At 38.6% G+C, this 26,109-nt stretch overlaps 1 protein-coding gene across 1 annotated transcript in view; it reads left to right on the top strand.

Moving 5' to 3' along the window:
- The window catches only part of FAT4 (FAT atypical cadherin 4), a 138,546-nt gene extending 115,466 nt beyond the window's left edge, over positions 1-23,080 (top strand). The window contains exons 10-17 of the mRNA XM_021395427.1: positions 2,255-2,359; positions 3,303-3,610; positions 7,323-7,408; positions 8,775-8,954; positions 9,825-9,949; positions 11,065-11,282; positions 15,819-16,080; positions 19,700-23,080. Of these exons, the coding sequence (XP_021251102.1) occupies positions 2,255-2,359; positions 3,303-3,610; positions 7,323-7,408; positions 8,775-8,954; positions 9,825-9,949; positions 11,065-11,282; positions 15,819-16,080; positions 19,700-21,576 (3,161 nt within the window). The 3' untranslated portion in view covers positions 21,577-23,080. The remainder of the gene's footprint in view (positions 1-2,254; positions 2,360-3,302; positions 3,611-7,322; positions 7,409-8,774; positions 8,955-9,824; positions 9,950-11,064; positions 11,283-15,818; positions 16,081-19,699) is intronic.

Here is a 26,109-nt window from a genome sequence, read left to right as displayed (position 1 = left end):
CAGGTTGGATGGGGCCCTGGGCAGCCTGATCTAGTGGGTGGTGTTCCTGCCCATGGCTGAGGCTTAGAACTGGGTGATCTTTAAGGTCCCTTCCAGCCCAAAGCAGTTTATGATTCTATGAGCTTGCTTTATCAATGTCTTATGTTTTAAATGCTTGTATGGAACAGCCATAGTGACAAACTGGAATAGCATTCCTAAGTTATGTTTTTGTTCTGCTGATATCTGGCTTTTGCTTCCTAGGATAAGCATGTTTTCCCAGGCCTTTAGCACTTCGGAGAATCACAGAGAATAGCCAAAGTTTCTTTTTCATTTTAAATAAATATTACTTTTATTAGCTCTGATGAATTGTTTAATCAGAGTATTTGTCTTCCCCTGTGTCAAAACAGTTGGAATAAATGCAAACACACTTTTATTAGTTTTTTGCATTATTCAAACAGTTGTTAAATATGAAAAAGATGTTGTTGTTCACTAGTTAAAATATGTGCAGCTAAAATAAACATCTATTTTCTGTTCCTGACTCAGCAAATATGCCAGCTTTAAAGAGAGCTGACAAAAGGAAGGGCACTTAAGACATATTTCAAAAGACTGAGTAAACTCTGTTAACTGCATTAGATTTTTTTTTTAAACTAAGAAATGTCATTGAACTAATTTAAGTGTCTTTACCTCGTTCTTGCTATGTGTTCTCCTTGATAAGTCAAAGATGGATGCTGTGTCATAATTCTTCAATAAATAAAACAGCAAAATCTAACATAAAAAATTAGTTCATCCTTCAGTCATGCCCATTAGACAATAAAAAAATAAATACCCCCAGAGTGTAATTAGATACAGACACTGGAAATGTTTCCTGGATTTGTGGTGAATCTGTGAGTTGCATGTTAACAATAGGACTCCTCTAATGCTCCATTTCCATCCTGCTTGCAGTCATACAGGGAGGGCTCCTGCTCGCATGGGAGAACAGCCTCAATCTTCTTTAGCTTAAACAGAAAAGTTCTGTGAAAGAACGTGTTCTAATTAGGGGACCAAAGCTGTGAAACAATGACAACACTAGCAGAGTTAATAGTAGCACAATCCTATTTATCTACAATTTTAGAAGCTAGCAGTCTCCCGAAGCATGAGAACTTTATATTGTCCATTTCTGTCATGTGCCAAGTAAGAATTACAAGATATAAGTATCACAAAAGTATGGACATCCTCTATGCAAGTTCATATTGTTATTTTAACTTAAACATACTTTATATTTGTATAGTGCAACGAATAGAATGATTCATTATTAGTGTGATAAGAAGCATATGCAAATCTTACCCTTTGCTAAGTATCTGCAGTTATCCTTGCCTAGATGAAGTTCGAGGAAAGATCAGGAAGAAATATGGCTGATTTTTCAAATTATTTACAGAGAAATGTGAGCGGGAAGTGCAACAGTACTTTGTTTTTGCTAAATAGGTAGTGAAGGCTAGCACTGCTGGCAGAAACCAAGGCAGGTACCAAGAGTGGCATTTAGTTGGAGTATTGCCAAACTGGTAAAAGCTAAGCAATGAAAAAACAAGAAGTGAAGACAAACACTTTTGTACTTAATGTTTCCAGACAAAGAAAATTTTACCTTTGTACAAAGAATCCCCTTGCCAGTATTCAGCATCTGTTAAAATCGTCACTTCTTCTCTTGGTTCTCTTCCTTGCTGAAATGAATTATGTGATTTCAGTTTATTCTCTGGTGAATAATATCTACCACATGTGACAATGCCTGCTTGGAAAAGGTCTGCACCCAGGGTAACATATTTTAGCTTTGGAGGACTCTGGTCCCTCTGAGTCAGGAAGGAGGTTGTAATTGATGAGGAAAAATAAGAAAAATCACATAATGTACAATAGCAGCCTGTGTTCACCCTGCTGTGTTCATACAGGTTCCAGCAAGGGCTGTCGCAATCCTTGATCCCTTTCTTGATCCCCTTCACAATGAGTGCATTACATTCAATAGGAAAAAAACCCTTTTTGTTTTAATTCAGCTTCTCATTTCATTTCATGATCTCTCTGGTTATAGGCACCAGTTAATAAAAAGAAATGTACTACCTATATGAGAAAGTTACAACAGAACACTTGAAAATTTCTCTCTGTTGGTCAGGCCCATGACGGGGTTGGGAGCAACACTGATGTTTTCTCTCAAAGCCCCACACGTCCCTCCTTTTGTTGTTTAAATATATCCTGACTTGGCTATTGATCTGGTTACTCTGACCTGGAAATTGCTCTTGTTTCATAATGGCAGGGAAAACGTGTGACTCCACTGTCAATTACTGTGAATGCAACCCCTGTTTTAACGGTGGGTCCTGCCAGAGCGGGTTGGAGGGGTACTACTGCCATTGCCCCTTTGGTGAGTATGCTACTCCTCTTCCTTATCTTCCCTTTCCCTATTAATAATTCTCAAATGAGCTATTTATGTTTACGTTTTGAAACTGATGAGTATGTACATGGATCCCTGTCCTCATTACAAGAACTTGACTCAATCAGAACAGCTTTATTAGTCCGCACAAGTGCTTGGCCTTTCAGTTTATTGCATGCTAATGAAATTTTGAGTTCCAAAACCAGGATACAATTCTGAGAATTAGAGAAGCATGTAGGACTGCCAAAATAGTTTAATAACTGTTAGAATTTAATTGTCTTGAATTTGTTTTGTGGAATGAACCCAATAAAGACATAAGACAACACAAATATTTAAGACACTGTGATATAATTGCATCTAGATTGATTCTGAATGCAAGTTCATACAGAATTGTCATTGTTCATACAGAAAAGCATGAAAGTAAATGTAATGGATTAAGGAAAAAAAACACAAGCAACAGACAAGCTCAAGATATCATCTATAATATTTTAAAGCTGCTGAAACCCTCAGTACACACTTGTAAATAGCTTGAAGTACATTTTTCTACTAACATTTAGAATAACTATTTTATTTTCCTTGTTTTACATTTCCTTCGAGTTTATTCATTTCTTATATTTGTAACTGTAGTCCATAGTAAATGCAACTAGTATTCATAAATTGTTTTCTTATTGTCACTGCACTTAAAAAAAATCAAGGGAAATTATATGACAGAGATCTCTAGCTGTTGTTTGTGACTTAGTTTTTAAGCTTAAGTAAACAAACTTCAGCACACACCTATGTCGTTTAGAACCCTTCTGCTCGCAATGCATATTTTTAATCATATGTTTGAAGCCTTTTAGAGAGCCTGTCTAAAGCAAATCAATACTTTGTTTCTGGGATTATGCGTGATGAGGAAAAAGCTATCTGCTACTAGATCTTATTTTTGGTTTTGCAGGTGTTTTTGGGAATCATTGTGAACTGAACAGTTATGGATTTGAAGAGTTGTCGTATATGGAGTTTCCCAGTATGGATCCAAACAATAATTATATCTATATAAAGTTTGCCACTATAAAAAGGAATGCTTTAATGTTATATAACTACGATAACCAAACTGGAGAGCGGGCAGAATTTCTGGCTCTGGAAATAACAGAAGGAAGGCTGAGATTCTCCTATAATCTTGGCAGCGGCACATACAAGCTTACCACAGCTAAGAAGGTGTCTGATGGACAATTTCACACAGTTATTGCCCGGAGGGCTGGAATGGTAAGAAATGCTAAAATGGGAATTTAAGACAAGTTCAGCCAAGTGACTTTGGCTTCCACATGAACTCACAGGAACATAAAATTAGTAACATTGCATTTGCTAGCAAAACCTCCAACTTTGGATAAAAAACTCCCTCATTTCTTTCTTATTCCAACTGACTCAAGGACCTGTAATGTTTTGTTTAGTATGATGATAATAAAAAATAATTAAAGAAACATGTGCAATGCCTCACACTCTAAATGTGAAAAATGAGAACCAGGAATAATTAGTGAAATAAATTACCACATATGAGGCTAATTAACTGATGCAGATTACGGGAATTATATGAAGGAATACTAATTAACCATAATAACAAACAAACAAAAAAACCTCAAAATAATTTACCTTAACGTTTGGATAGCAGAAGTGGGCAAATTTAAAATTCCATATCTGACCTTCATAAGCTAGTTTAGAAATTTTGCAAATCTCATCAAAATAAAAGCCTTTTTTTTTTTCTTCTGTAGCACAAATGCAGAGCGTTCAAAAGTGCTACACTGAGAGGGATGTTGTGAGGAAAAATAGGCGAGTTACTTCCTGTGTGCTCCCACCAGAGGGAAGGAATTCTGCCAAAAACTGGACAGGGACAATCGATTGCCATATGCCTGGTGCCTTGACCCTTCTGCCTTTTTCTTTTTCCTCAGTAAATGTTTTCTATTCCTCTTCTCTCGTTTTTAATAATATTTTCAAAACAGAACATAAACCAAATGCTCTTTGAGTTCAAGCCAAGCTTTTTGACTCCATAGTGTTTGAGTTAGCAATGAAACCAAATATATTTGCCATCCATGATCAGTAACTATTGCCCAGCAGCTCCCTTTTCAGGAAGATATGGCCAGCATATATGGAATCTCATATTCTTCCCATGTTTGAAATTAAAGTCACATAAGAATAATATATGGATGGAGCTCCACATTTTGTTTTGTATTTCAGGCCAGAAGAGATGGAGGGAATGAAAGAATAAACTGTTCTACCCGGTGTGACTCCTCCTGAGTCCTCTTAGAGATTTCCTTTCACTAACGGCTGCAGCAGTCATTGCTGCTAAGATAGTTTCTGTAGTTTGAAGCTACTCTGTTCGCAGTGCCCTGCTGCAAGGCTTCATGTCCAGGGGGAGAAGTCCATAAGCACAAATGTCCCAGGAATATCAGAGGGCTACACTAGCTCATGGTCCATCGGTCTGTATGGTCAGGGTTGTCTCCTGACCTTTATGCACAGCACTTTTCTCTTTTCTTCTGAAGAGTCGTGAGCCAGAAACTGCATGTCAGCTGCATATTGCAACACTCAATTTCCTTTCTTTCACTTGTTGAAGGGGGGAATGGCTTAGTCTTCAGCTAAATTTGGACATCCAATTTGTGCACGTAGGAGTTGTATATCCAAATAAGATGAAGGATAATTGCGACGTTGAGTAATGATGTTGTTTTAATGTGTTTAATATCAGATACTTAACAATTTGCCTCACAGCTTCCCAAAGGTTGTGCTCAAAAATGCACCTAGGTCTTAAAAGACATCACATCCACATTTTAGCTACTAAATTAGTGTGTTACATCTGTTGATATTAATTATGGCTTAGTATAGATCCCACCTAAAAAATTGCAGAAAATAAATGAGATACACTTAAAAAAATAAAGCGGGAAAATGTTTTACTTGTGGATATGCCAGAGGGCTGGACTACAGAAGAGAGAGCATAAAAAATGCTATATAAAGAAAATTTCATTTACGAATGCTTCAGACTGAGAGCATTTAAGACAACCTATACTTTTGCATGATTTTTGTTTAAACTATCTCATTAATGTCAGCTGTTTACAAACAGAGTATGTAAGCAGAATTGCCTTTGTCTTAGATATTTCTGCTGCAGGAAAAATGTCTCCCAGGTGTCCAAAACTGTATAAAATAGCCCCCCTTCAGGATTCCAAATCTGTCATTTCCTATAGCACAGTGGGATTTTATCGGAAACTGGTAAAATCGTTAAGTTGTCAGTCCTGAGATATAGCAGAATGACAGGATAGAAAGCCTCATAATGCGGCAAGGTAACTGTAGAGTAATGCTTAAGTAACAAGCAGGAACATTTGACTAACATTAGAAAATAAATTGTATGAACTCTGGTCCAAGTAAAATATATTCTCAAATATCTAGCCCTTCAGCTGGGTTTGCAACTTGGCTTTCACAGTGCATAGCGATGTAAGTTAGAGAGATTACACTGATTGAGCTAAGAACAAAAAACTCATTTCATTTTTTGTTGTTGAAACTCTGAAGGAAAATATGTACACGTATGATGGCATACAGACCAATCAGCTTATTATTCTTTCTATGAATTGTTTCATTTATACAGGGCAGATAATCTACTTTGGAACTGCAGACTGATGTTTCTCAGGAGAAGCAGTTTTCTTATTACGTACGGAAAGAAATTCAAGATAGGCTTTTATTAAAAAAAGCAAATTGAACAATTTAGGCACACTGTAGGACGTGATTTAAGGCTGGGAGCTATGAATGTGTTTGGTCACTACAGTGTGTCAGCTTGCACTATGTATTTGGAAATACAATGGAGAATCTGTGGGGATTCCAACAAAATGTTGTTAGTGAACTTAGATACAGGCAGGAGAAAGAAGCTTTGCACTATATTGACATCCTGATAGCTCTTGCTGTTTGCTCAGCTCCTGTAGAGTAACCTAAACCCAAGTAGAAATCGAGTCTTTTTGAAAAGTAATGTTTGATTTCAATTTGCCGTAAAACTGTACCACACATCTAGTGGAAACATGAGGAGCTGATATGTACAGCTCGGAGATTGTGTTTATTTTTCTGAAAATTTGATTTAAGGAATAACTAACCTTCAGGACTTTCTTTGCAATGCATCTGTTATTAATAAATCACTGTGAGGAAAATTCTCTGCTAAATGAGGAATAAAATAAAAACTCCTTTTAAAATTAGCAGGAGTTGTTTCCTGGTTTTAGTGAAAGCTCTTTTTGGAATTTTAGTACAGAAATTAGAAAATAAAAATGCCGTGAGTTGCTTTAGTGTAAATGATGTGTAGAAAGATGGCTTCATTGTCTTGGGGTTGATGACTTTGAGATACCAATAAATTAAAGAGGAAGACTGCTGTAAGTGCTGATGATGCCCACTGCTTCTCTGGATGTCATCTTGGTCCCACTGACCAAGAGATGTCCACAAGTTTCACCATTATTGATGTAGTCCACTTGGGTTATTACTGTTAACTAATAATCTTAGAGTTTGCACACCCAGTTTTTGCAAGGCACTTTTCATCCACTTCAGGCAATGTGTTTAGTGTCATGGTCAGGCCCCTGAAGGAATGCTCTTTATGTTTGGAGGGAGCAACTCTCTGTTCAAATGAAAAGCAGGATATAATATCAGCCAAAAGAACTGCAGCTTCAAGAAGGAAAGCAAGCAAATGTGGAAGAATCCAAAGCTGAAAAGTTTGCATTTCACTGGCTCTGTATGAACTTGTCAGTTAACTCCCTCTCCATTATTATCCTCATTTCAGTGTTCACATGTGGTGATGCTGAAAGGAGTTGGTCAGTGTCTCTGAAGCACCTTTTGATACTGAGTGGCGTAATGTATAAGTGCTCCATTCTAGCTGAGTTCTTTATATATATTATAAGCATTTAATGTGGTTGGAAATATTCCCTTGAAGTATTCAACATATCTTTGTATGTGGCTTTTGCAGGCAGCATCACTGACAGTGGATTCCTGCTCTGAGGATCAGGAGCCAGGCTATTGCACTGTTAGCAATGTGGCAGTTTCCACTGACTGGTAAATAATTCTTCATTTTGTGGGGTTTAGTTCTGTAAAATGGAAAATAAACCACCTGCTAAAATTAGAGAAGCTTGGAATAATGATTACATGTCCTTAGCCCAGTCTCAGGGAAGGGATAGATGCCTAAGTTGCACTCCTTCAGGAGGCCTAAAATTTAATTCTCTGAAGTGTCATTGCCTTCCATCCTTGTAGAAGCAGATTACATTCTCTCCATGCCCAGTTGCTTGCCAACTCAGGCTATATTCCCATGTCCATGGGGTTTATTCATGACAAGGAATTTATTCAAAAATCCCCGATTCTCAGCTCCATCTCTGTCCCCAGGGTGTGGGTGAACATAAGAAGCCCACATCATAAGGTAGTCCACACTGTAGTGTAAATGAGGATAAGATTTTTTAATTAATGGTATGGGATTTCACATCAAAATCTAGACAAAGTTAGCCATCAGAATATTAGACATTCGTGATTACTGGCAAGTTGTAAATCTTAATTAGAAAATGAAACAGAAATGTATTTGTTGTTATCAAATTGCTCTTAAATATACTGTAATACTCTTGGACAGTTCAAAATTCTACAAAATTTAGTGCTACAAGTATTTAGCAAAGCCTCTTCTACTTTTACTTGAGGAATCTGTCTTGCCAAAAGCAGGCTTAGACTCAAAATGCTGTTACTTTAGAAGTGCCTACATTTCATTCCAATATTGCTCACTCTGGGCTTTGATTTTTTTTTTTAAATGTACCCATAATTTCTTGTGAAGGTGTAAGAAACACACCTGCTTTCCTAATAGGAAAAAAAAAAAAGAATAATTACTTGAACAAATTTTTAGATTTCAGATGTCTTTTTTTTTTTCAGCTTTCATTTCTTTGACATTGGCCAGTACAGAGATCAAACATTCTTTCTTTTCCATACCATAACTAACTCAGAAGCTTTTCTGTCACTTCTTTAGATCCTCCTTAAAGATAGCAATAACTTTAATTCCCATCATTGTTGCTACTTTCTTACAATTATCACAATCATATTTCCTAACACAGATGGTTTCTGCACTAGTATAGCAGTTATATATTTGTAAAATAATGAATCCACCTTCCAGCTGTTTAAATATCATCTATAATTTAAGCCATAATTGAGTGAAAATCCCTATTCATTTTGATTGCAAGCACGTTGCTCAGTTAAGTGAACAGAAGTTTGACATTCAATAACAGCATGAATTTACATGTCATAGAGGCATCGCTCTCTTTCCCCTTCAAAACATACAATATGAATTTTGGAAGTAGAACTTTAGTCACAGACCTTAGCTGACTACTCCTTTGTTGTCATTGCTATTTTATGTCTGATGTCGTTAAACCTTTTTTCCTCTCTTTTATAGGACCCTTGATGTACAACCAAATCGACTTACCGTTGGTGGTATCAGGTCTGTTGAGCCTATCCTTCAAAGGAGAGGACAGGTGGAAAGCCACGATTTTGTGGGCTGTATAATGGAGTTTGCAGTCAACGGACGTCCCCTGGAGCCCAGCCAGGCTTTGGCAGCTCAAGGAATCTTAGATCAGTATGTCTGCTATATATGGTATCGAATCAACAGTATTTATGATATAGGAAGCCAGCATAAAACTCAGGCACCAGTCCTGACACTTTTAGTTATTTCTTGAAAAAAATGACTGTAGAATTTATTATAAAGTGTGAAAAAATTAAGAAGAAATGAATTTGGGTGAGAGATCCACAGAAGATTACAGAAACTTTGAAAAAGCAACATCATTACATTTCTGTTGCCAATTACTATTATTAATGCTGCTTTGCAGGCTGAAATAGAGTAGCCCTGTTTCTTTATAAATTCCACCTGGGTTTGACTGTACTCCTATGGTTCACTAAACCTCTACTCCCTCTTATTTCTTTTTAATTCACAATGTCTGTTCTATCACTTTGCCTCTCAAGTATCACTGAATTTCCCTCATATCATCTGAGTGATCTTTCAGAAATGAGCAACTATTTGATTCTGTTGTTTTTCTGTCTTGCTGTTTGAAGCCACAGTTGTAGCAACAATGTCAGTCTTAGGTCCAGATTTGGTAGTTCACCCTTCCTCTTTTCACCCCCAGTCTTCACTGTTCTTTGTGAAAGATGTGAGGTCTCCAGAGGTCTGCAGTGCAAAAAACACCTGGAAGAGAGTGTCTTCTTCTCTTGCATAGCAGATAATAGGAGTTTCACTGTCTGTGAATTCCCTTCTCTTTATTAAGGCTGTTATAACTTGATGCTGAAAGTTGGGATCTGTTTAGAACCATCAGCCGTCTGAGAGAAAAGCACCTCAATTTTTGCATCTCTAGAAGGGAAGAAAAGGATTATCATTCAACCGTGTGATCCTCTCCAGCTGCTCCACTTGTTTGTACACACATTCCTCAGTATCTGCTGTTCTGCTTTGTTTCAGATGTCCTCGATTAGAAGGCGCTTGTACCACTACCCCCTGCCAACATGGTGGCACCTGCATTGATCACTGGTCATGGCAGCAGTGCCAATGCAAAGATGGACTGACAGGAGACCATTGTGAAAAATGTAGGGTTTTGCTCTCATTCTTTTTCATCTACACCTAACTGTATGGTTATAAAGTTTCTTTTCAGGGGAACAGGATAATGAATTTTATGAAATAATGAAAACAAGCAGCCTGCTCACCTATTAAATAATCATGAAGGGAAAGTCCACAATGGACTGTTGTCCTTTCATGAGTTAAAAATAACATCAAGTTATATATATATGTTTCCTTGTCTTCATAGCACATTTCAGGTAACTTACACTCATTTAAAACTACTGCTTCCAATCAGGTGTAATCAGTAACCAAAATAAAGCTATTCAAAAGGAGGCATTTGTCTGCTGTGGGGAGGTAAGAGAGTAAGGGAGAAGGCTTCCCTTTGCATAAATACAGTGTGCACATGCTTATGGCTTCTCTGAACTGTAGGCCTTTTTATCTAATGATCATCAAGTTATATGCATGAATGTATGGCATTTGTAAGTAAATGCAAGCCACTTACGCTGTGGGATTATTAACTTGAGTATGGATTGCTCTATAAATCAGTACAGGATGGTCTAGGAGAGCAAAGCAATTGATTTCCATATTGTTGTAGTATAATGACTGAGTTTTGTTTTCTTACATGTCCCACTATTGTTTAGCTGATTTATATGCTTTTATTATGCCCGTTTACTAAAGAATTTTGCCATAATTTTAACAGCATTTAGTAGTCAATGCTCTGCGATTTTTATTCTTTTATGCCCTAACAAATGGAAAGTCATCATCTCTGCCCTGAAGAGCTTGGAGTTCTATATATCATGAAACCCTGTTTGCAGTAATGGAAATAGTAACATCCCTGGGAAGGAATTACAGTTCTGAGAGCCAAATTTTTTCCCCTACTCCCTCACTCGTTCCCTAGCGAGTTTTAATTTACTATTGACTGATACCAGCAGTAAATTACTAGCACACTCCCACTCTCAAACTCACATTCTGGTTCAAGCCAGAGAACAGAGGGGGGTGAAATTGCCATTCACTCCTGCACTCCCCACTGACCTGCTCTGAACTTGATCTCCTCCCTGAAGAAAATGGTTGTTATCAGGCAGATCATCACTGTACTATATCTGCAACCAGCTGCATACTCAATACTTCCCTGTCCTTGTCCCAGATATTACTGCTGACACTGCCTTATCACTGGAAGGCAAAGGACGACTTGACTACCACATGAGCCCAAATAAGAAGCGTGAATACATGATGAGACACAGTGCTAGAGGTGCCAGCCCAGGGCCACTGAATGTGAACAGCTTGGAAGTGAAGTTCAGAACAAGAAGCGAGAATGGGATTTTAGTTCACATCCAGGAAAGCAGCAACTTCACTACTGTGAAGGTAAGATTGCAGCTAATGCTGAGTTTGATTTGATTGGACTGCCTCTTGTACAGTGATCAAAATCATATTTTTCCATTACTCTTGCCATTTCCTTTGTAAAATATTAGGTCTTTAACTAAGGCTAGGCACTGCGCCAGTATCATTCATCTTCTCAACAATTCCCTTGCTATTTTCCAAGGTATCAGAAGATCTTGATGGCTTTGTATCTAAGCAGTTTTGTCTAGACTCCAAATAGTGACTGTTTTAAGGCAGAGGGAATGGTACTCATTGCCGTATTTGTTATCATCATGAAGTTGCAATTTACAGAGCAAATAATTTCATTATTGCCCTTTAATCTTCTGATTTTTCAGACCTTGAACCGGGATCCTCCTTAAGCTAGCAAACAACAGCCAAAAAGTTTTCATGAATTCCTACTGATGTGGCTTGTGCTTATCAAACTAGGAAGTAAGGGATAACTTGAATTCATGAGGTTACCCACAGAGCAATGTCAATATCAAATTGTTTTGAGATATGTGGCTGAATTAATGCTTCAAATGCCACACAGTTTTCTTTCCCAAGAGTTTATTGCTGCAGAAGTTACCTTCCTCAAGAGAAAGCGATGGTTCAGTTCCCGGCTATGACTCAGTCCATTTACTCATAACTCTAAATGAGTACAGCAGTGATGCTGGCAAGCCCCTTCATTGGGTTGGTGTAAGCTCCAAGTTTCCTTGACTGCTGTAAGGCTTTCCAACTTTTTTTTTCCCTGACTTTAAAAGAAACCCATACAGAAATTCACACTTTCTAAGCTTCAGCCCCATTGATATTGTCCACCTGCCCAGTTCCTGTGCAGATCAGAGGTACAGAGCTCTCCCCTCCTCCATCTGCTTTTAAGAAGCAAGTCTGCACAGGCATACACTTATAACCGATCATTTGATACGAAGTTTCTGCCACAGTCATATTCTCTGGTAAGATCTAATTATTTTGTATTCTGGAGGAAAACAAACAAAAACAAGGAGACAAACCAGACAAAAAGAAAAACAACAAATACTACCTTTTTTCTCCCTACACAAATTCATTATACTAGCTCTACAATCTTTAATTAAAAAAAAAGAAAAAAAGAGAATTGTCTTTCCTACATGAAAGCATTAGTGGTGTGTTTATGCAAACACTCTTATTGTTGTTAGTTTTGGTGAAGTTATATAAATGAGCAGAGTGTTGCATCCCATCCCCAGCTGTTCAAGGGCAAAGAACTCAAGTTTGCTTGGTAACAGGTCCTTTAAGGAAGGACGGGTAACTTCACTGAACTGATTATTACCAGAAAGTTCTCAGATGATGGTAGTTAATAAAACAGAAGATCTTTTTCACTGTACTTAGGGTTAAGCTCCACCACTCACACCCAGTGTAGGTTTCATGATGAGGGCTTCCCATGGTGGTGGCCCAAAATATCAGTAAAGCTAGCCCACACATCAGTCTCCCTGGCATCTCAGCCCACTCCCTGTGCAGTAAATGAGATTTGGGGATTTCTATTTACAACTCTTTTGACCAGCTTCAAAACAGACATTTTCATAACTTGATTTTTGGATATTTTAATATGCTTGTTTTCCAAGATGTAAGCATTTGGAGGAAACCTGCATGTGGTTTTAATATTAAATTATGCTAGTGAAAAGCTGTAAGATCTGTGACTACCTCCATGCCTCCACATTTTTCCTCATGCAGTCAACTGGTTTTGTTACAGCTGGTATTGGGATAAAATTAGAGAAATGATAATAAATCAGACCCACTGAGATTGCAAGCAGCTGATTATTTAAATGATGGATGTGGCCTCCCCCTCTAGAACCTCAAGCTTTGAGAAAAGAGGTCTTATTTGTGTTATAAAGGGCTCCTTAATCCAGGAAAAATGTAAGAACTAGCAGATGAAATTAAACAATAGTCAAAATCAGATGTAAAATGCCACCTCAAAAAAGCACAAAAAGGAAAATGCTAGGAGTCTTCTTACTAGTAAAGCTCATTGTCACAGCATATTTTTTAACGAGTAAAGCATACTGCGACTAATTCAGTTAGAAGTAAGGAGATAAAAACAGCAGGCTAAAGGTGAAGTTACCTGTCCCATTTTAGCTTAAAATCTCATCTGAAATCAGATTAGATTAACATAATTGCATCTCTAAGAATTGTATGAGTGGAGAATGTGGATTATATATTGCCCATATATGCTAACATATGCACATATCAAGTTACAGGAATAAATCAGAACATAGCTCATTTCAGTGGTGTGTTACACAGCGAGCTATAAATCTGAACAGGCTAGTACTCAGATTTAAAGCAAATAAGAAGTAATTTGCTCAGTAAAGGAGATTCAGAATGTTAGTAAAGTTGGATCAACCTTGTAGTTAGAAAGTTTGCTTTAGTAGCTCATTCTTTTCAGTATATCCCACTTGTCAGTTGCTCAGCCATTTAAATAAAAACTAAAAATGAGTGTTATTCAATATTGTCAGCATTGACATTTGTTTCAAATTTAGAAGTATGTTGTGCTTCAAGGAACCAAGAAGAACATTCCTTATTTTTTCCTGGTTAAAGAAGTCATGGACCAGTCTTGTCTCTGGAAATTTTATTTTTCTAAATACTTCTGGTATAATATTTATAGACATTGGTCACATGCCGTTTTAAAGAAATGAAGTAGCACTTCAAAGTCATAAATCAGTATGGTGGGTAAATAATTATACAGTTCTTCTCTAATGTGGAATTAGAAGACACAGGTCTATGCTTAATATTCTCATAAGCTTAGAGGATACTGTTTGATATAGTATATTCCTTTGTGTTTTCATAAAGACCCAAACACACAACAGTGCTTTCATATAGCATATAGACCAAATAAAACGAACAAACCATAAAGACCAAATAAAATGAACGAACCCATGAAAGCTTGTAAACATAAATAAATGTATATATTCCATGCAGTTAGTCTTTTCATAAATATTTTTCATTGTGGCAAATGGTGTTTAATATGTTATGATCATCTGCATGACTGCGTTTCCAAATATGGGTTTTTCTTCAGCCTGTGTCATAGTTTAGATGTGTGCCACCTGTATTTGCCAACACCAAAAGCATCCTATCTTTGAGGGGGGATCTTCATCAAACTACGTTTTTGTATAGTCCAAATTATGTTTGTTATAAGCAAAGTTCATGTATATATTAACCACTGTTTTTCTTGATCCAAATGGACTACGTACTAGATACATTCAGTTCAGGCTGCTGCCAGAACATGCACGTGGTCTTACAGCCATCTTAAAGCTGATCTGTATGAAGAAAGTCCTCAGCTTGCATCATGAAAAAAAAGTAAATCCAGAGCATTTAACAGTTTCTAGAAACCAGAAGAGCATTCTTGTATTGGGTGTGTCACCTCACAGTTCTTCCCAGGTGAATGTTATGTTTCCTGGGATGAACAAGCAAGGCTTAGAGAGCTTTCAACAAACCTGTGGCTCTGACCTCTCCTATACAATGCTCGTGCATGTTCTACACGCTCCTGCTGTGCATCACAGCAAGGAACGCAGAAGAGAAAGGAATGGTCTTGTGATGAATGTGCAAAGTAACAGAGTATGGAAGGGAATCTGCAACAAGTTGCAGAGCCACCCTATGAACTATATTTTTTATTTCTGACACCCTACATAAAGCTTACAAGTTGATACAACGCTCAGGAGATCAGCTGACTTACCCAGGTCCTACGTAGCATTTGAGAATTTTCTGGGCTTGGTTATGGATTTTTTTTCACTCTTTTATCTTAAATGTAAAGTTTGCACTAATCTCTCTTTGGGATGGCTTAATACTCAACTCATAAGAGGTTTAAAATTCTGCATCTCATGAGCATAGCATCATCTGTTGAGGAAAAGCCAAAAAGTTTTTCAGAGACTTCAATAGTACATTTTTTTTCTAATAGCTCACAAGTTTAAAATGAGTTTACTTAAGTAAGCACCATTTGAAAATTCACACAAAACAATAGACTTCGCAGCCCTTTAGTAAGATTTCTAAAATAGAAATATATTTCTGCAGAATGCAGTTTAGCAGCAGAACCAGTTAGGAAATTGGAATCTTGCTCAAATTCTGTCATACATTTTCCTACTGTGTCATAACTAGATGCAAGTTTTTGAGGCAAGGACAACATCTGTTTATTCTGCAAAGCATTTTCTCTGCTTGCTTTGACAGGGAAGGAAGAGTCTGTCTTTTATTGGTTGAAATATTTTGTTGTGTGCATGCCCTACTGCTAGCTTCTCAATAGGTTTTCCTCTTACGAGAGTATCCAAAGAATAAGTGGATGGCAACTGTATATTTTCTACAGATGTAGCAATGAATCTAATTGGAGCCTAGTACTAAATAAAGAATGCATTTTTGGTACCAAACAGTTGTTTGGGGAAAAATACATCCATACTTTTTACTACAACCAAAGCCATGTGTTATTGTAGCTGTACTGGATAGGCATAATATTGTTTATGTGTATGTGGGTGCAAAAAGTTGAGTCTGTAACTATCATTTTAAAGCTATGCATTTTGCTTTTTTTCCGATCAGATAAGAGGTGGGAAAGTGCATTACATATCCGATGCTGGAATTGCTGGGAAAGTGGAAAGAAACATCCCAGAAGTGTACACGGCAGATGGGCAGTGGCATTCTATACTCATTGAGAAGAATGGCTCTACCACTATCCTGTCTGTTGACAAGACTCATAGCCGAGACATTCTCCATGTCACACAAGATTTTGGTGGACTAAACGTTCTTACAATATCTTTGGGAGGTATCCCACCAAACCAACCTTTCAAGAGCACAGTTGCAGGTAATTCTTTTTTCTTTTCTTTTCAATATAGTGCACATGAGCACATTTGAGCAGATAAAGGGTGTCTGCTTGCTTAAAGGTTGCAGAAAGTACTGTAATTCTATATCAGTAACTAATATAGTTCTACGCTTTGCCAGGAAAGCTGTAATTTGAAAGGATAAGAGTTGCAATTTTTTGTTCCTCTAGCACAAACTTGTTGTTTTCAAAAAACAGCATTCCATCTGCAGGGCATTTTGGAGGCAGGGGGTGGGTTTGCTTGATTGTCTGCAAGTGCATTGTTACAAATTTGTTATGCTAATAGAGAAGAAAGGATCTATTCTTAACCTGGGTCAGAATCTGGAAAATCAAGGCAAACGTACTCAGGCAAAAATTCTAAATGAGAACACTCTCTCTGTAGGGGTTTAGTAAATACTCTAGGATTTAGCCTGTTATTAATGTGATTAAAATATTTTCTGAAACTCCATCGTCCTCCTCCTTTACCCTCCTGTCAAATGAAGAATAGATTTATTTTTTTTTCTGAACAACAGACAATACGGACAATAAAGAACCACTCTGACCAGCTCATAAGGAGTAAATCAGTCTTAAGAGTTGAAGCAATGTCTTAGACCCTGGCAAAAGAAATAAATAACATATACTTGATATTATTCCCCCAGTAATAAGTAAAGATGGAAGTGATTTTTTGCTAGAAACTGTGAGATATTCCAGACAATGCAGGAATAGATTTCACAAGGTTTTTATGTTGAAAAATTGTCCTGACTTCAAGAAATGTGACCAGATAAAGCAACTTTGAAAGGTGCAAATTAACGCTTCACACTTGTGTATTGTGAACTTGTTTGAAATGTGGTATGAAATAATGTGAACACTATGCTTACTTTTACCCTTTTTACACATACATTTTATGAGCGCTGTCTGCATGGAAAAGCCAAAGAGGCTTTAGGAAAGCTGGAACAAAGAAAATTGAGGACACTAGCTTCTCACCCACCTCCTGATAATGGCAGCAGACAAATTATGAATGTCTGGCTTCCATTAGGAATGCACAATCCAAAATCTCATGTTCAAATAATTTTATTTTTTTTTTTTAATACTGGATTGTATTGTGTACAACATATCAAGGATTTACAAGGGGGAGATATAAAACTCTGCATGAACTCAGATGGTCAAAAAATATCTGGAGCAATGTGAATCACTGTTAAAGGCAGACAAAAACATACACGGGTGACAATTCCAGGGCTGTGAAGCTGGTATATCCAATATTGTTTTCAAACCCGGGTAGACGTGATGAAATCCCAGTTGCTGTGTATCACGTCGCTGCTGAAAGGGACCACCAAGCATGAGGCAAGCTAATCCTCCATTTTGGTTGGTCTCCCACCTGAACTTAAATCCTCAATTTCCTCTTTTTTCGGGAATGTAAAAACAGGAGAAAATGAAAATTTAAGTAATGCTGAAACAAAATCAGCTCTTTCAGAATGTGTGTAATATAGAAGTAGCAAGCATGCAAAACTTAGAAGAACTTTTATGTCCCTTTACACCATATGAGTTACATCTCTCAGCAAAACATATTTGACATTGGTTCCCAATCATGTTTTATTTCTGACATCAGAGAGCATTCAAATTTTTACATTAACATCCTTTGAAGGTTATAAATTCACAACAGAACTTAATAAGCTTGAGAATATTTGATATTTCAAGGCAGAGTCAATATTCTTGATGTTTATCTCTGCATTAGCCATTTTTATGGAGACGTCCACAATTATTCATTGTCTTACTATTTGTAATGGTTATTCTTCCATTCCAACAATATGTTTGCAGAAATTTAACCTATGAAGCTAATGATGCATGGGATATTTGCTCCATTTTATTGTTTCATTCAAGCGTGATGCTTCATAACAGAGTAGAAGCACTTTCTTGCTCCTTGTAGATTATATCTCTTGCATAATATCTGATAAATTTCATCTTTAGTATTGTCTTCCTGTAAACCTGGCACTATGCATGGCGCCTGAAGAGCCATCCCTCAGAAGTTAAGGAGAAATAAATGTGTCTCTTACAGTAATTATGCATGTCATACCAGGTAGCATAATTTACAAACGACCCCGTGCATGCCATTTTGTCACAGCTCTGAGCAAAGGTCAGCATTAGGTTACACTCTCCTAAAACCCTTGCAGAAAGGAGTAAGTCTATGGAACACAAAGAATTGTTAGGCTAGCAAAAGACCTCACACAGAACTGCACGAAGGCGAGAGATAATCCATCTCTGTGGGCTCTCACAACTCTGAAACTCTGTATCACCCCTAATTGGGTAGGAGTACAGCCAAGCTGTGGGAAGTTTGGGAAGAGCTTTCCTTAGCTTCAGAGGCATATGAGTTATTGCCATGAGCAACTCCTTCTTAGCACAGCAGGACAGGATACTGCACTGAATCTCTGCAGGCAACTTCAGAAAGGGGGACCTGGAAAGAATGGAAGCAAAGGGAAATCATATGTAATGTTTTGTGCTAGCACAGCCATGCCAGATGTGAACAGGTTTCTCTATGTGTGGATGATAAGAAGTTACAGAAACATGGGAAAATTAGGAATGGAAAACATTCTAGTATATTGAGTGAAATCATTAGAGGGAATATTTGTTCAAAATCGTTTGAAAGACATTAAAACCATTAGAATAGGTGTTTCCCTATAGTAACCATTCAAATTTTGGTTTATTTACTGAACGGTGGAGCTTTTCATATAGCTTCAATGGAATGGGACCAGGAATTGACAATTAATTGAGTTACTTTAACAATATATTTTTAGGAAATATGATGTTTCTATAAAATCCAAAGATCTTCACATTGCTTAGTATTTTGGCAAAATGGTTACTTAAATATTTTTGAAAAATAATTTTACTTCAAGGGGAAACTGCATTACACTAAAAATCTGAGAATATATCTTTCAGACTTCCTTTGATGAGCCTATTTGTAAGGAAGGGAAAGGTACAGGCACAAAAGTATCAATTTGCATTGCAAACCTCAGATCTGATCCACTCAGTGAAGGACAAAGCATTTTTTCATTCTATTTTGTATTGCATTTTCTTCTTGATTTGAACTTTATTGCCAATTTCCAAGCTTGTGGTACATATTTCCTAATCAGGCAGTAGTTCCCCCTCCTGTGCAGCCTATAATTCTTAAAAGCCAGGTCAATTTTTCAAATTGTATTCAGGCTTCTGCTTGCGTTTGCCTGTTCTTACAAATGTAATGAAAGCAATGGGAGTACAAAATGTTTTGTAGGGCTTCTAGAAAATACGGTGTGCGTATTTCAGCATCTTAATTGCAATTTTGGATACATTTATTCACCTGAGAATACTTCTATTTCTTTGAAATCTTAGTATTGAAGTTAAAAGCCACAGCTTCTGAATTCTGTTTTGGGAGACTTAAAAAAGAAATAATACTTTTGGCAAGATATCTTGTTATCATTTATATAAGTGCCATGTATCTTGTTTTTATTCTCCCTTTCTATGCACAGCTTGTGAAAATCATTTGTCTTAAAAGGTGCAGGTATGAAAGTTACATCAAAAGCTCCAGTCATAAACAGCTTTTACTTAACCTTGTTCTGCTTAGAAATCCCAAAGTGACTGCTGCTTTCTCTCTTAGGCTTTGACGGCTGCATTTCCTACATCAAGTATGGCGGGGAAAGCCTCCCCTTCTCTGGGAAGCACAGCCTGGCCACCCTTTCCAAAACAGACCCTTCAGTCAAGATGGGCTGCCGTGGCCCCAACGTCTGTGCCAGTAGTCCCTGCTGGGGTGAGCTGATGTGCATCAACCAATGGTACACTTACCAGTGTGTCCCACCAGGCGCTTGTGCCTCCAGCCCCTGCCAAAATGGCGGCAGCTGCGAGCCCGGGCCACAGGCCAGCTTCACCTGCAGCTGCCCTGAGTCATACATGGGACAGAGGTGTGAGACAGTGGTGGCATGCCTGGGGGTCTCCTGTGGCCCCGGTCATGTCTGCAGAGTGGGGCCCAATAGTGGCTATGTGTGCCTGCCATCCCCACACCCTGCCGAGCTGTCCCTGCCCCTCTGGGCTGTGCCGGCGATTGTGGGCGGTTGCGCGACAGTGCTAGCACTGCTGGTCCTCAGCCTCATTCTCTGCAACCAGTGCCGGGGGAAGAAGTCAAAGGCCCCAAAGCAGGAGAAGAAAACAAAGGAGAAGAAGAAGAAAGGGAGTGAGAATGTGGCTTTTGATGACCCTGACAACATCCCACCTTATGGTGATGACATGACGGTCAGGAAGCAGCCTGAGGGGAATCCCAAACCTGATATCATAGAAAGAGAAAACCCCTATCTCATCTATGATGAGACTGACATTCCGCATGCCACGGAGACCATTCCCAGTGCCCCACTGGCTTCGCCTGAGCCTGAGATCGAGCACTATGACATTGACAATGCCAGCAGCATCGCCCCCTCAGATGCCGATATCATCCAGCACTACAAGCAGTTTCGGAGCCATACACCCAAGTTTTCCATCCAGAGGCACAGCCCACTGGGCTTTGCACGGCAGTCCCCAATGCCGCTGGGAGCTAGCAGCCTGACTTACCAGCCTTCCTATGGGCAGGGCTTGAGGACAACGTCTTTAAGCCACTCAGCCTGCCCTACTCCTAACCCCCTGTCTCGGCATAGCCCCGCACCTTTCTCCAAGTCATCGACTTTCTACAGGCACAGTCCAGCCCGGGAGCTGCACCTCTCCATACGGGAAGGGAGCCCACTGGAGATGCACAATGATGTCTGCCAGCCCGGCATTTTCAACTATGCCACTCGGCTGGGGAGGAGAAGTAAGAGTCCACAGACCATGGCGAGCCATGGTTCCCGGCCGGGCAGCCGCCTGAAGCAGCCCATCGGTCAGATCCCCCTGGAGACAGCCCCTCCAGTGGGACTGTCCATCGAAGAGGTGGAGAGACTGAACACCCCACGCCCCAGAAACCCCAGCATCTGTAGTGCTGACCACGGCCGATCCTCTTCTGAGGAGGACTGCAGAAGGCCCCTGTCCCGGACAAGGAACCCGGCTGATGGTATTCCCGCACCCGAGTCCTCCTCTGACAGTGACTCCCACGAGTCCTTCACATGCTCAGAGATGGAGTATGACAGGGATAAGCCCATTGCATACACGTCCAGGATGCCCAAGTTATCCCAGGTCAATGAATCTGATGCAGATGATGAGGACAACTATGGGGTGAGGCTGAAGCCCCGGCGGTACCCTGGCCGTCGTGGGGAGGGAGGGCCCGTGGGAGCACAGGCAGCTGGCACTGGGGACAACTCCCTGCCCGTGAAGCTGGGGCAGCAGGCAGGAAGCTTCAACTGGGACAACCTCTTGAACTGGGGCCCAGGCTTTGGGCATTATGTGGACGTTTTCAAGGATTTGGCATCACTTCCCGAAAAAACAATGGCAGCAGCAGCAGCAGCAGCTAGTGAAGACAGCAAAGGTGGTACAACAAAGCCTGTTTCCAAGGAGGGGGAAGCAGAACAGTATGTATAGGCTTTGTCTCTGGTGTTGCCGCAGTGCAAGGCCATGGAACAGTCAGACTTTTGTATGGTTGTAGAGAAGGAAAGGTCAGCATTTGCACCCCAGGCCAGTTTGGTTGGAGGAGACTTTAAAAATAATAACCATTATGCTGCTGAAAGAGACTTAAAACATTTTTAATTTAATTATGCTTGGATGAATTTATTTCTCCTGCATGCATTGTATTTGGAAACGATATTTGGCATGCAGTTTTTGAAAAGGGTTTCCTATTTACCATTGTTTGGTTTGTGATTCTTAAATTAATAATGCTTTGTTCTGAAAATGAACTAATTTTTTTTTAATTGTGAAGGATGTGTATATTGTATCCAGCTACTAATGTGTTTTATGATGCAAAAGTATTGAGGATTTAATTTTCCTTAAGAAGTGCATGGAAGAAGGATGATGAATGAAGGAATTACAGTAGCAAGTTGTCTCAGAAAACGTAGTCGCTATATCCTGCAGTTGCTCAAACGTAAGGATTGTGGAAGAAATCAGCTTGAGTAATTGCTGGCAACAGTGCTGTAAGTCATATTCCATACAAGAGGTGCTAGAGGCAGCTCAAGCTGGTCAGCACTTTAGGATTTATTTTCAGCTTGTTAATTTGTTTGTTTGGGGGCTTTTCTGTCTTCTTTTGGGGATTTTTTTAATTTTTTTTTTTTTTGACAAAGTTGTGTGAGAGCTTCTGAATCTCTATGAAATATTTGGGGATGCTAAACCCTGGTCCCTGCCTGCCCCCCTCCGTGCTTCCAGTGGGAGGGGAGTGCTTGGTGTCAGGAAAGAACTCCATTTCCACATCTCTTGGCCTTGCAACACGGCTGTGCAGCTGCTGCAGCCCATGTTTCTCCCCATCTTTCATTTTCCATGTGTAGTCTGGAAAGGTAGTAATTAACACTTCCTCACCTGCCTCATGGCTGTGTTGTGAGGACTAATTAGTTAACTCATCCGAAGTGCTTAGGCATTATGAAGCACTATAATAAGTATTATCGTAATTATAATTAAAGCACTGCCTAGCCTTTGTGACCCTGGAGTGGCATTTTCTGCATTATATGATTTTCTATGATGAAAACTTTGAAGAATTATTTATTGTATAGAAAATTACTGCACTCTAGCATTTTGGAGCGGATATGAGGGAAAACTACTTGTAGACTCATTAAAGTAGCTTACTGTTTGTCCCAAATTCCCTAAAGTTTTATGTTAAGTAGAACTTCACAAAGTCCTTACATCTTCATGCAAATCTGATGAACCTATCGTACTGTGTAAAAACTTCCAAATTTTTTTTTTTTTACCTAAGCTGTGTTTTTATATCAATATTTTCCTATGCTGAATAATTTTCTTACTTTCAGGGAAGGTAAGAAAAATACTTTTTTTACATTTGTTACTTATGTAACATCCATATTTTTCACATTTTGATAAAATTGTAACATACTGTATGCTTTCTACCTGTAAATGCCAATAATAGAATTAAAATATTTATTTAAAATCTTTAGTGGGCAATATTGGAATCATTTGACCTTTTCTCTCTCTATTTTTTACTCCCTGATCTTCACTTATATTAACGTTTTTTCAGAAAATGGACTTTAAGAAGCAAGTTAGTAGTGTAAAAATACACATTCAGAGTTCAGTCGTGGTGAAGGCAGCACAAGTATCACTGTGGAAATTAAATTCTTCTCTCTGCAGAGGAGCAGCATGAGCCCTGCGTGCTTCTTGAGGTATGACCAAGTCTCGTGTGGCTGTTCCTTACCAAGTAACAAATTTTACCAAGGATGAGAGAAGCAGTCCACCTATCCACCTTACATGTTACTAGTGACCTTGATTTGTTCAAAAAGTAGCAGGTTTCACCTTTCTCAGGGAGATGGAGAGGAGCTATTGTTGGGGCACTGTGACATTGCTGGACCTGAGATCATGTCAAGTAGCACCGAGTCTCCTTTCAGATGACGAAACTGTATTTTAGTCCATAGAGGACTATTAGTAGCAACTGGTCTTACATTTGTTAACCAAGACTTCCAATTCTATTCAAATCAGAATCTTTCCAGTATGTATATAGCTGGAAGTGAGAGAACAAGATTCAGCTTTAAGAAAGCAGCAGCTGAACAATAAATAGTTGCATTTTTGTATATTTATAAAAGACTAAATCAGCTTAGACAACTTTTGGAGAATGCAAACAGTGACAAAGTTTACAGGCAAGAGGTGAGTTACAATTTTTATTGATGGTATTTTGTTTGAAGAACTTAAAAGATTGACAACATTTCTTATTTGTTACTTATTTGTTTTGGTTTTTTGTTAGCTTATCTTGGAACCGGCAAGGAGGAATTGACACTCTCTTTAGCTGAAAATGCTGCCAACTTCATCTTGCTCCACAATGGTGAAAAGATAGTAGGGCAAAGTAGCACACATTTATATATAAGTAATTTCTTCTGAAATAACATGAGATCCACAAATGATTTCTGAGTTTGAGTAGCTGCTGTAATTAAACATCTGTTAAAAAGCTGTATGTTTAGTTTGAATATTATCCTTTAATGCAGACTGTACCACATCCAAGCAGTGAGTTTAATAACTCATGAAAACTTTAACAAGTGAAATCTGTTAAATATAACACCAAACATACTGAGAACTGCATTATGCCAGTTAAATATTCTGAGATTATTAAAAAAAAAAAAATGAAAATAATATGCAATGTGGCCTTACACAAAATTTGTCATACCTTTAAATGCAGTTTGCAGCATATTGAGTTGTAGTGCATTCTAAATGTTGACACTTTCTATGATAAAGAAAATTATGTATTTTGCTTATTTCCTTGTTTCCCCATTTCTTAAAAGCACAGATATGTTTTTGATACAGAAATGTATTCATTTCCGTCTCAGTTCCTTCATTATGAGAATCAGAAAAAGGGTCCAAGTGACTCATGTGAAACAATCATCCCAAACTATTGTGAGGAATGAGCTGCATAATTCCCCTGCTTCATCGTTTGAACTGCATGGTCCTGTTTCAAAATCTAGGACATTATAAATCACATATCAGGAAAGGAAAACAGTCTGCATTGTTCACTTCCCAGGAGCCTTCCAATATATCTTATGTCAGCAATAAGGCTTTAATTGACCAGCCTTTCTAAAGTCAAACAAGATTGTAATGTGGTTACAGTTGCACTCTAGCTTGACTGTTTGTGGGACATGGTTGCTGCTTTCTGCCAATCAGCTGGGCCGAGCAAGACCTCTTAATGGATGTTGTACATACGTTATTCTCGGTATAACATCTCCACATTTGCAAGATTAAAAACTTGTTATTCAAGCATACTTTAAATATTCTTACATCTAAGATGCTTAAGCAATTTCTAAATGATAATAATAATAAAAAAAGATTTAGTACTGAAATACTCTTTTGTAAAATTGAAAAACAGAGTGGCTACACTGTAAAAAGTGTATAACATAACTCTTGTGGGTAAGGAAAATTACTGCTTATATCTCCCTATTTCTCCTCGTTAATCACTCTTCTGAAGACTGAGTTAAATGAAATCATTCCTCTACTTTCTTCAACTCTTAGTCTTTTTCAATAATGTCCTTCCCATGTCTCCCCATAAAGCTCTGAGAGTGTGCTCAGTGTTGGTGATGGAGCACTCTGTGCAGCCAGCCTTGTGGGAAGCCAGGACAGGACAGAGCACCTCTTTTGCACAGGACTGTGAGCCCCCCCAAGCATGGGGGCCCAGGACTGGCTGCCATCACAGCTTCACATAAACTAACGTGGGCTGAGGCATGGAGATTTGTTTGGTTTTCTGCCTAGATTCTCAGGGAGATGTAGAATTACTGTGTTTATATTTCCACTGCTTATTCTCACTAGCAGCTTGCAAAGACACACTCTGGTTTCTTTCCCATGGGAGGAGCTGTGTCACTGTCCTCCTTCTTCTACAGAATTAGAGTTGATCTGTCATTGGTGTCTCAGATGGGGATGCTTTCTCATAATGACTAATCAGATAAGGATAGACAGGATAGACAGGAGTATGTCAGATTTACTTGGCACTTTCTTTTATACATGTGAAAATGAAATCACGATAGTCTTGAAATTCTGTAATTTCTGGTGTGGCCCCAAACTATTAAAAGATGTGAAATCTAGATTTGCCTGATTCAAAACCTTCAAATATTTTTCATCTGTTGTGTAACTTAAGAAAACCCACAAAAATAACAGGTACAATACTTGAACAAGTAACCTATAATCCTACATCCTTCTAGTGAAAACATACCATGTCAACAAGTTGGCTATGAGTTGAGTATGACTGCAACCAACAACTCAGAAAGTATTGGTGAGCAGTGTGAAATCCAGCTTGTGATGTAATATTCCAGCTTGGAAATGAGAAGTCTTGGGGTAAGGAGGGGTGGGAATTCTCATTCAAAAAAGGAATATGGAACCAAACATATCTTAGAAGTGTACAGCAAAAGGACTAGAACTGCCAGTGGCAGAAAGGTAAATTACTGTTGGATATAAGGAAAATTATTCTGGCAATGGGAATGGCTAGGTGCT

This window comes from Numida meleagris, chromosome 4 (genome assembly GCF_002078875.1).
Source record: "Numida meleagris isolate 19003 breed g44 Domestic line chromosome 4, NumMel1.0, whole genome shotgun sequence".
Taxonomy (NCBI): domain Eukaryota; kingdom Metazoa; phylum Chordata; class Aves; order Galliformes; family Numididae; genus Numida; species Numida meleagris.
Note: the sequence above shows the minus strand (reverse complement) of the source record. Positions and strands in the feature narration are given on the sequence as shown.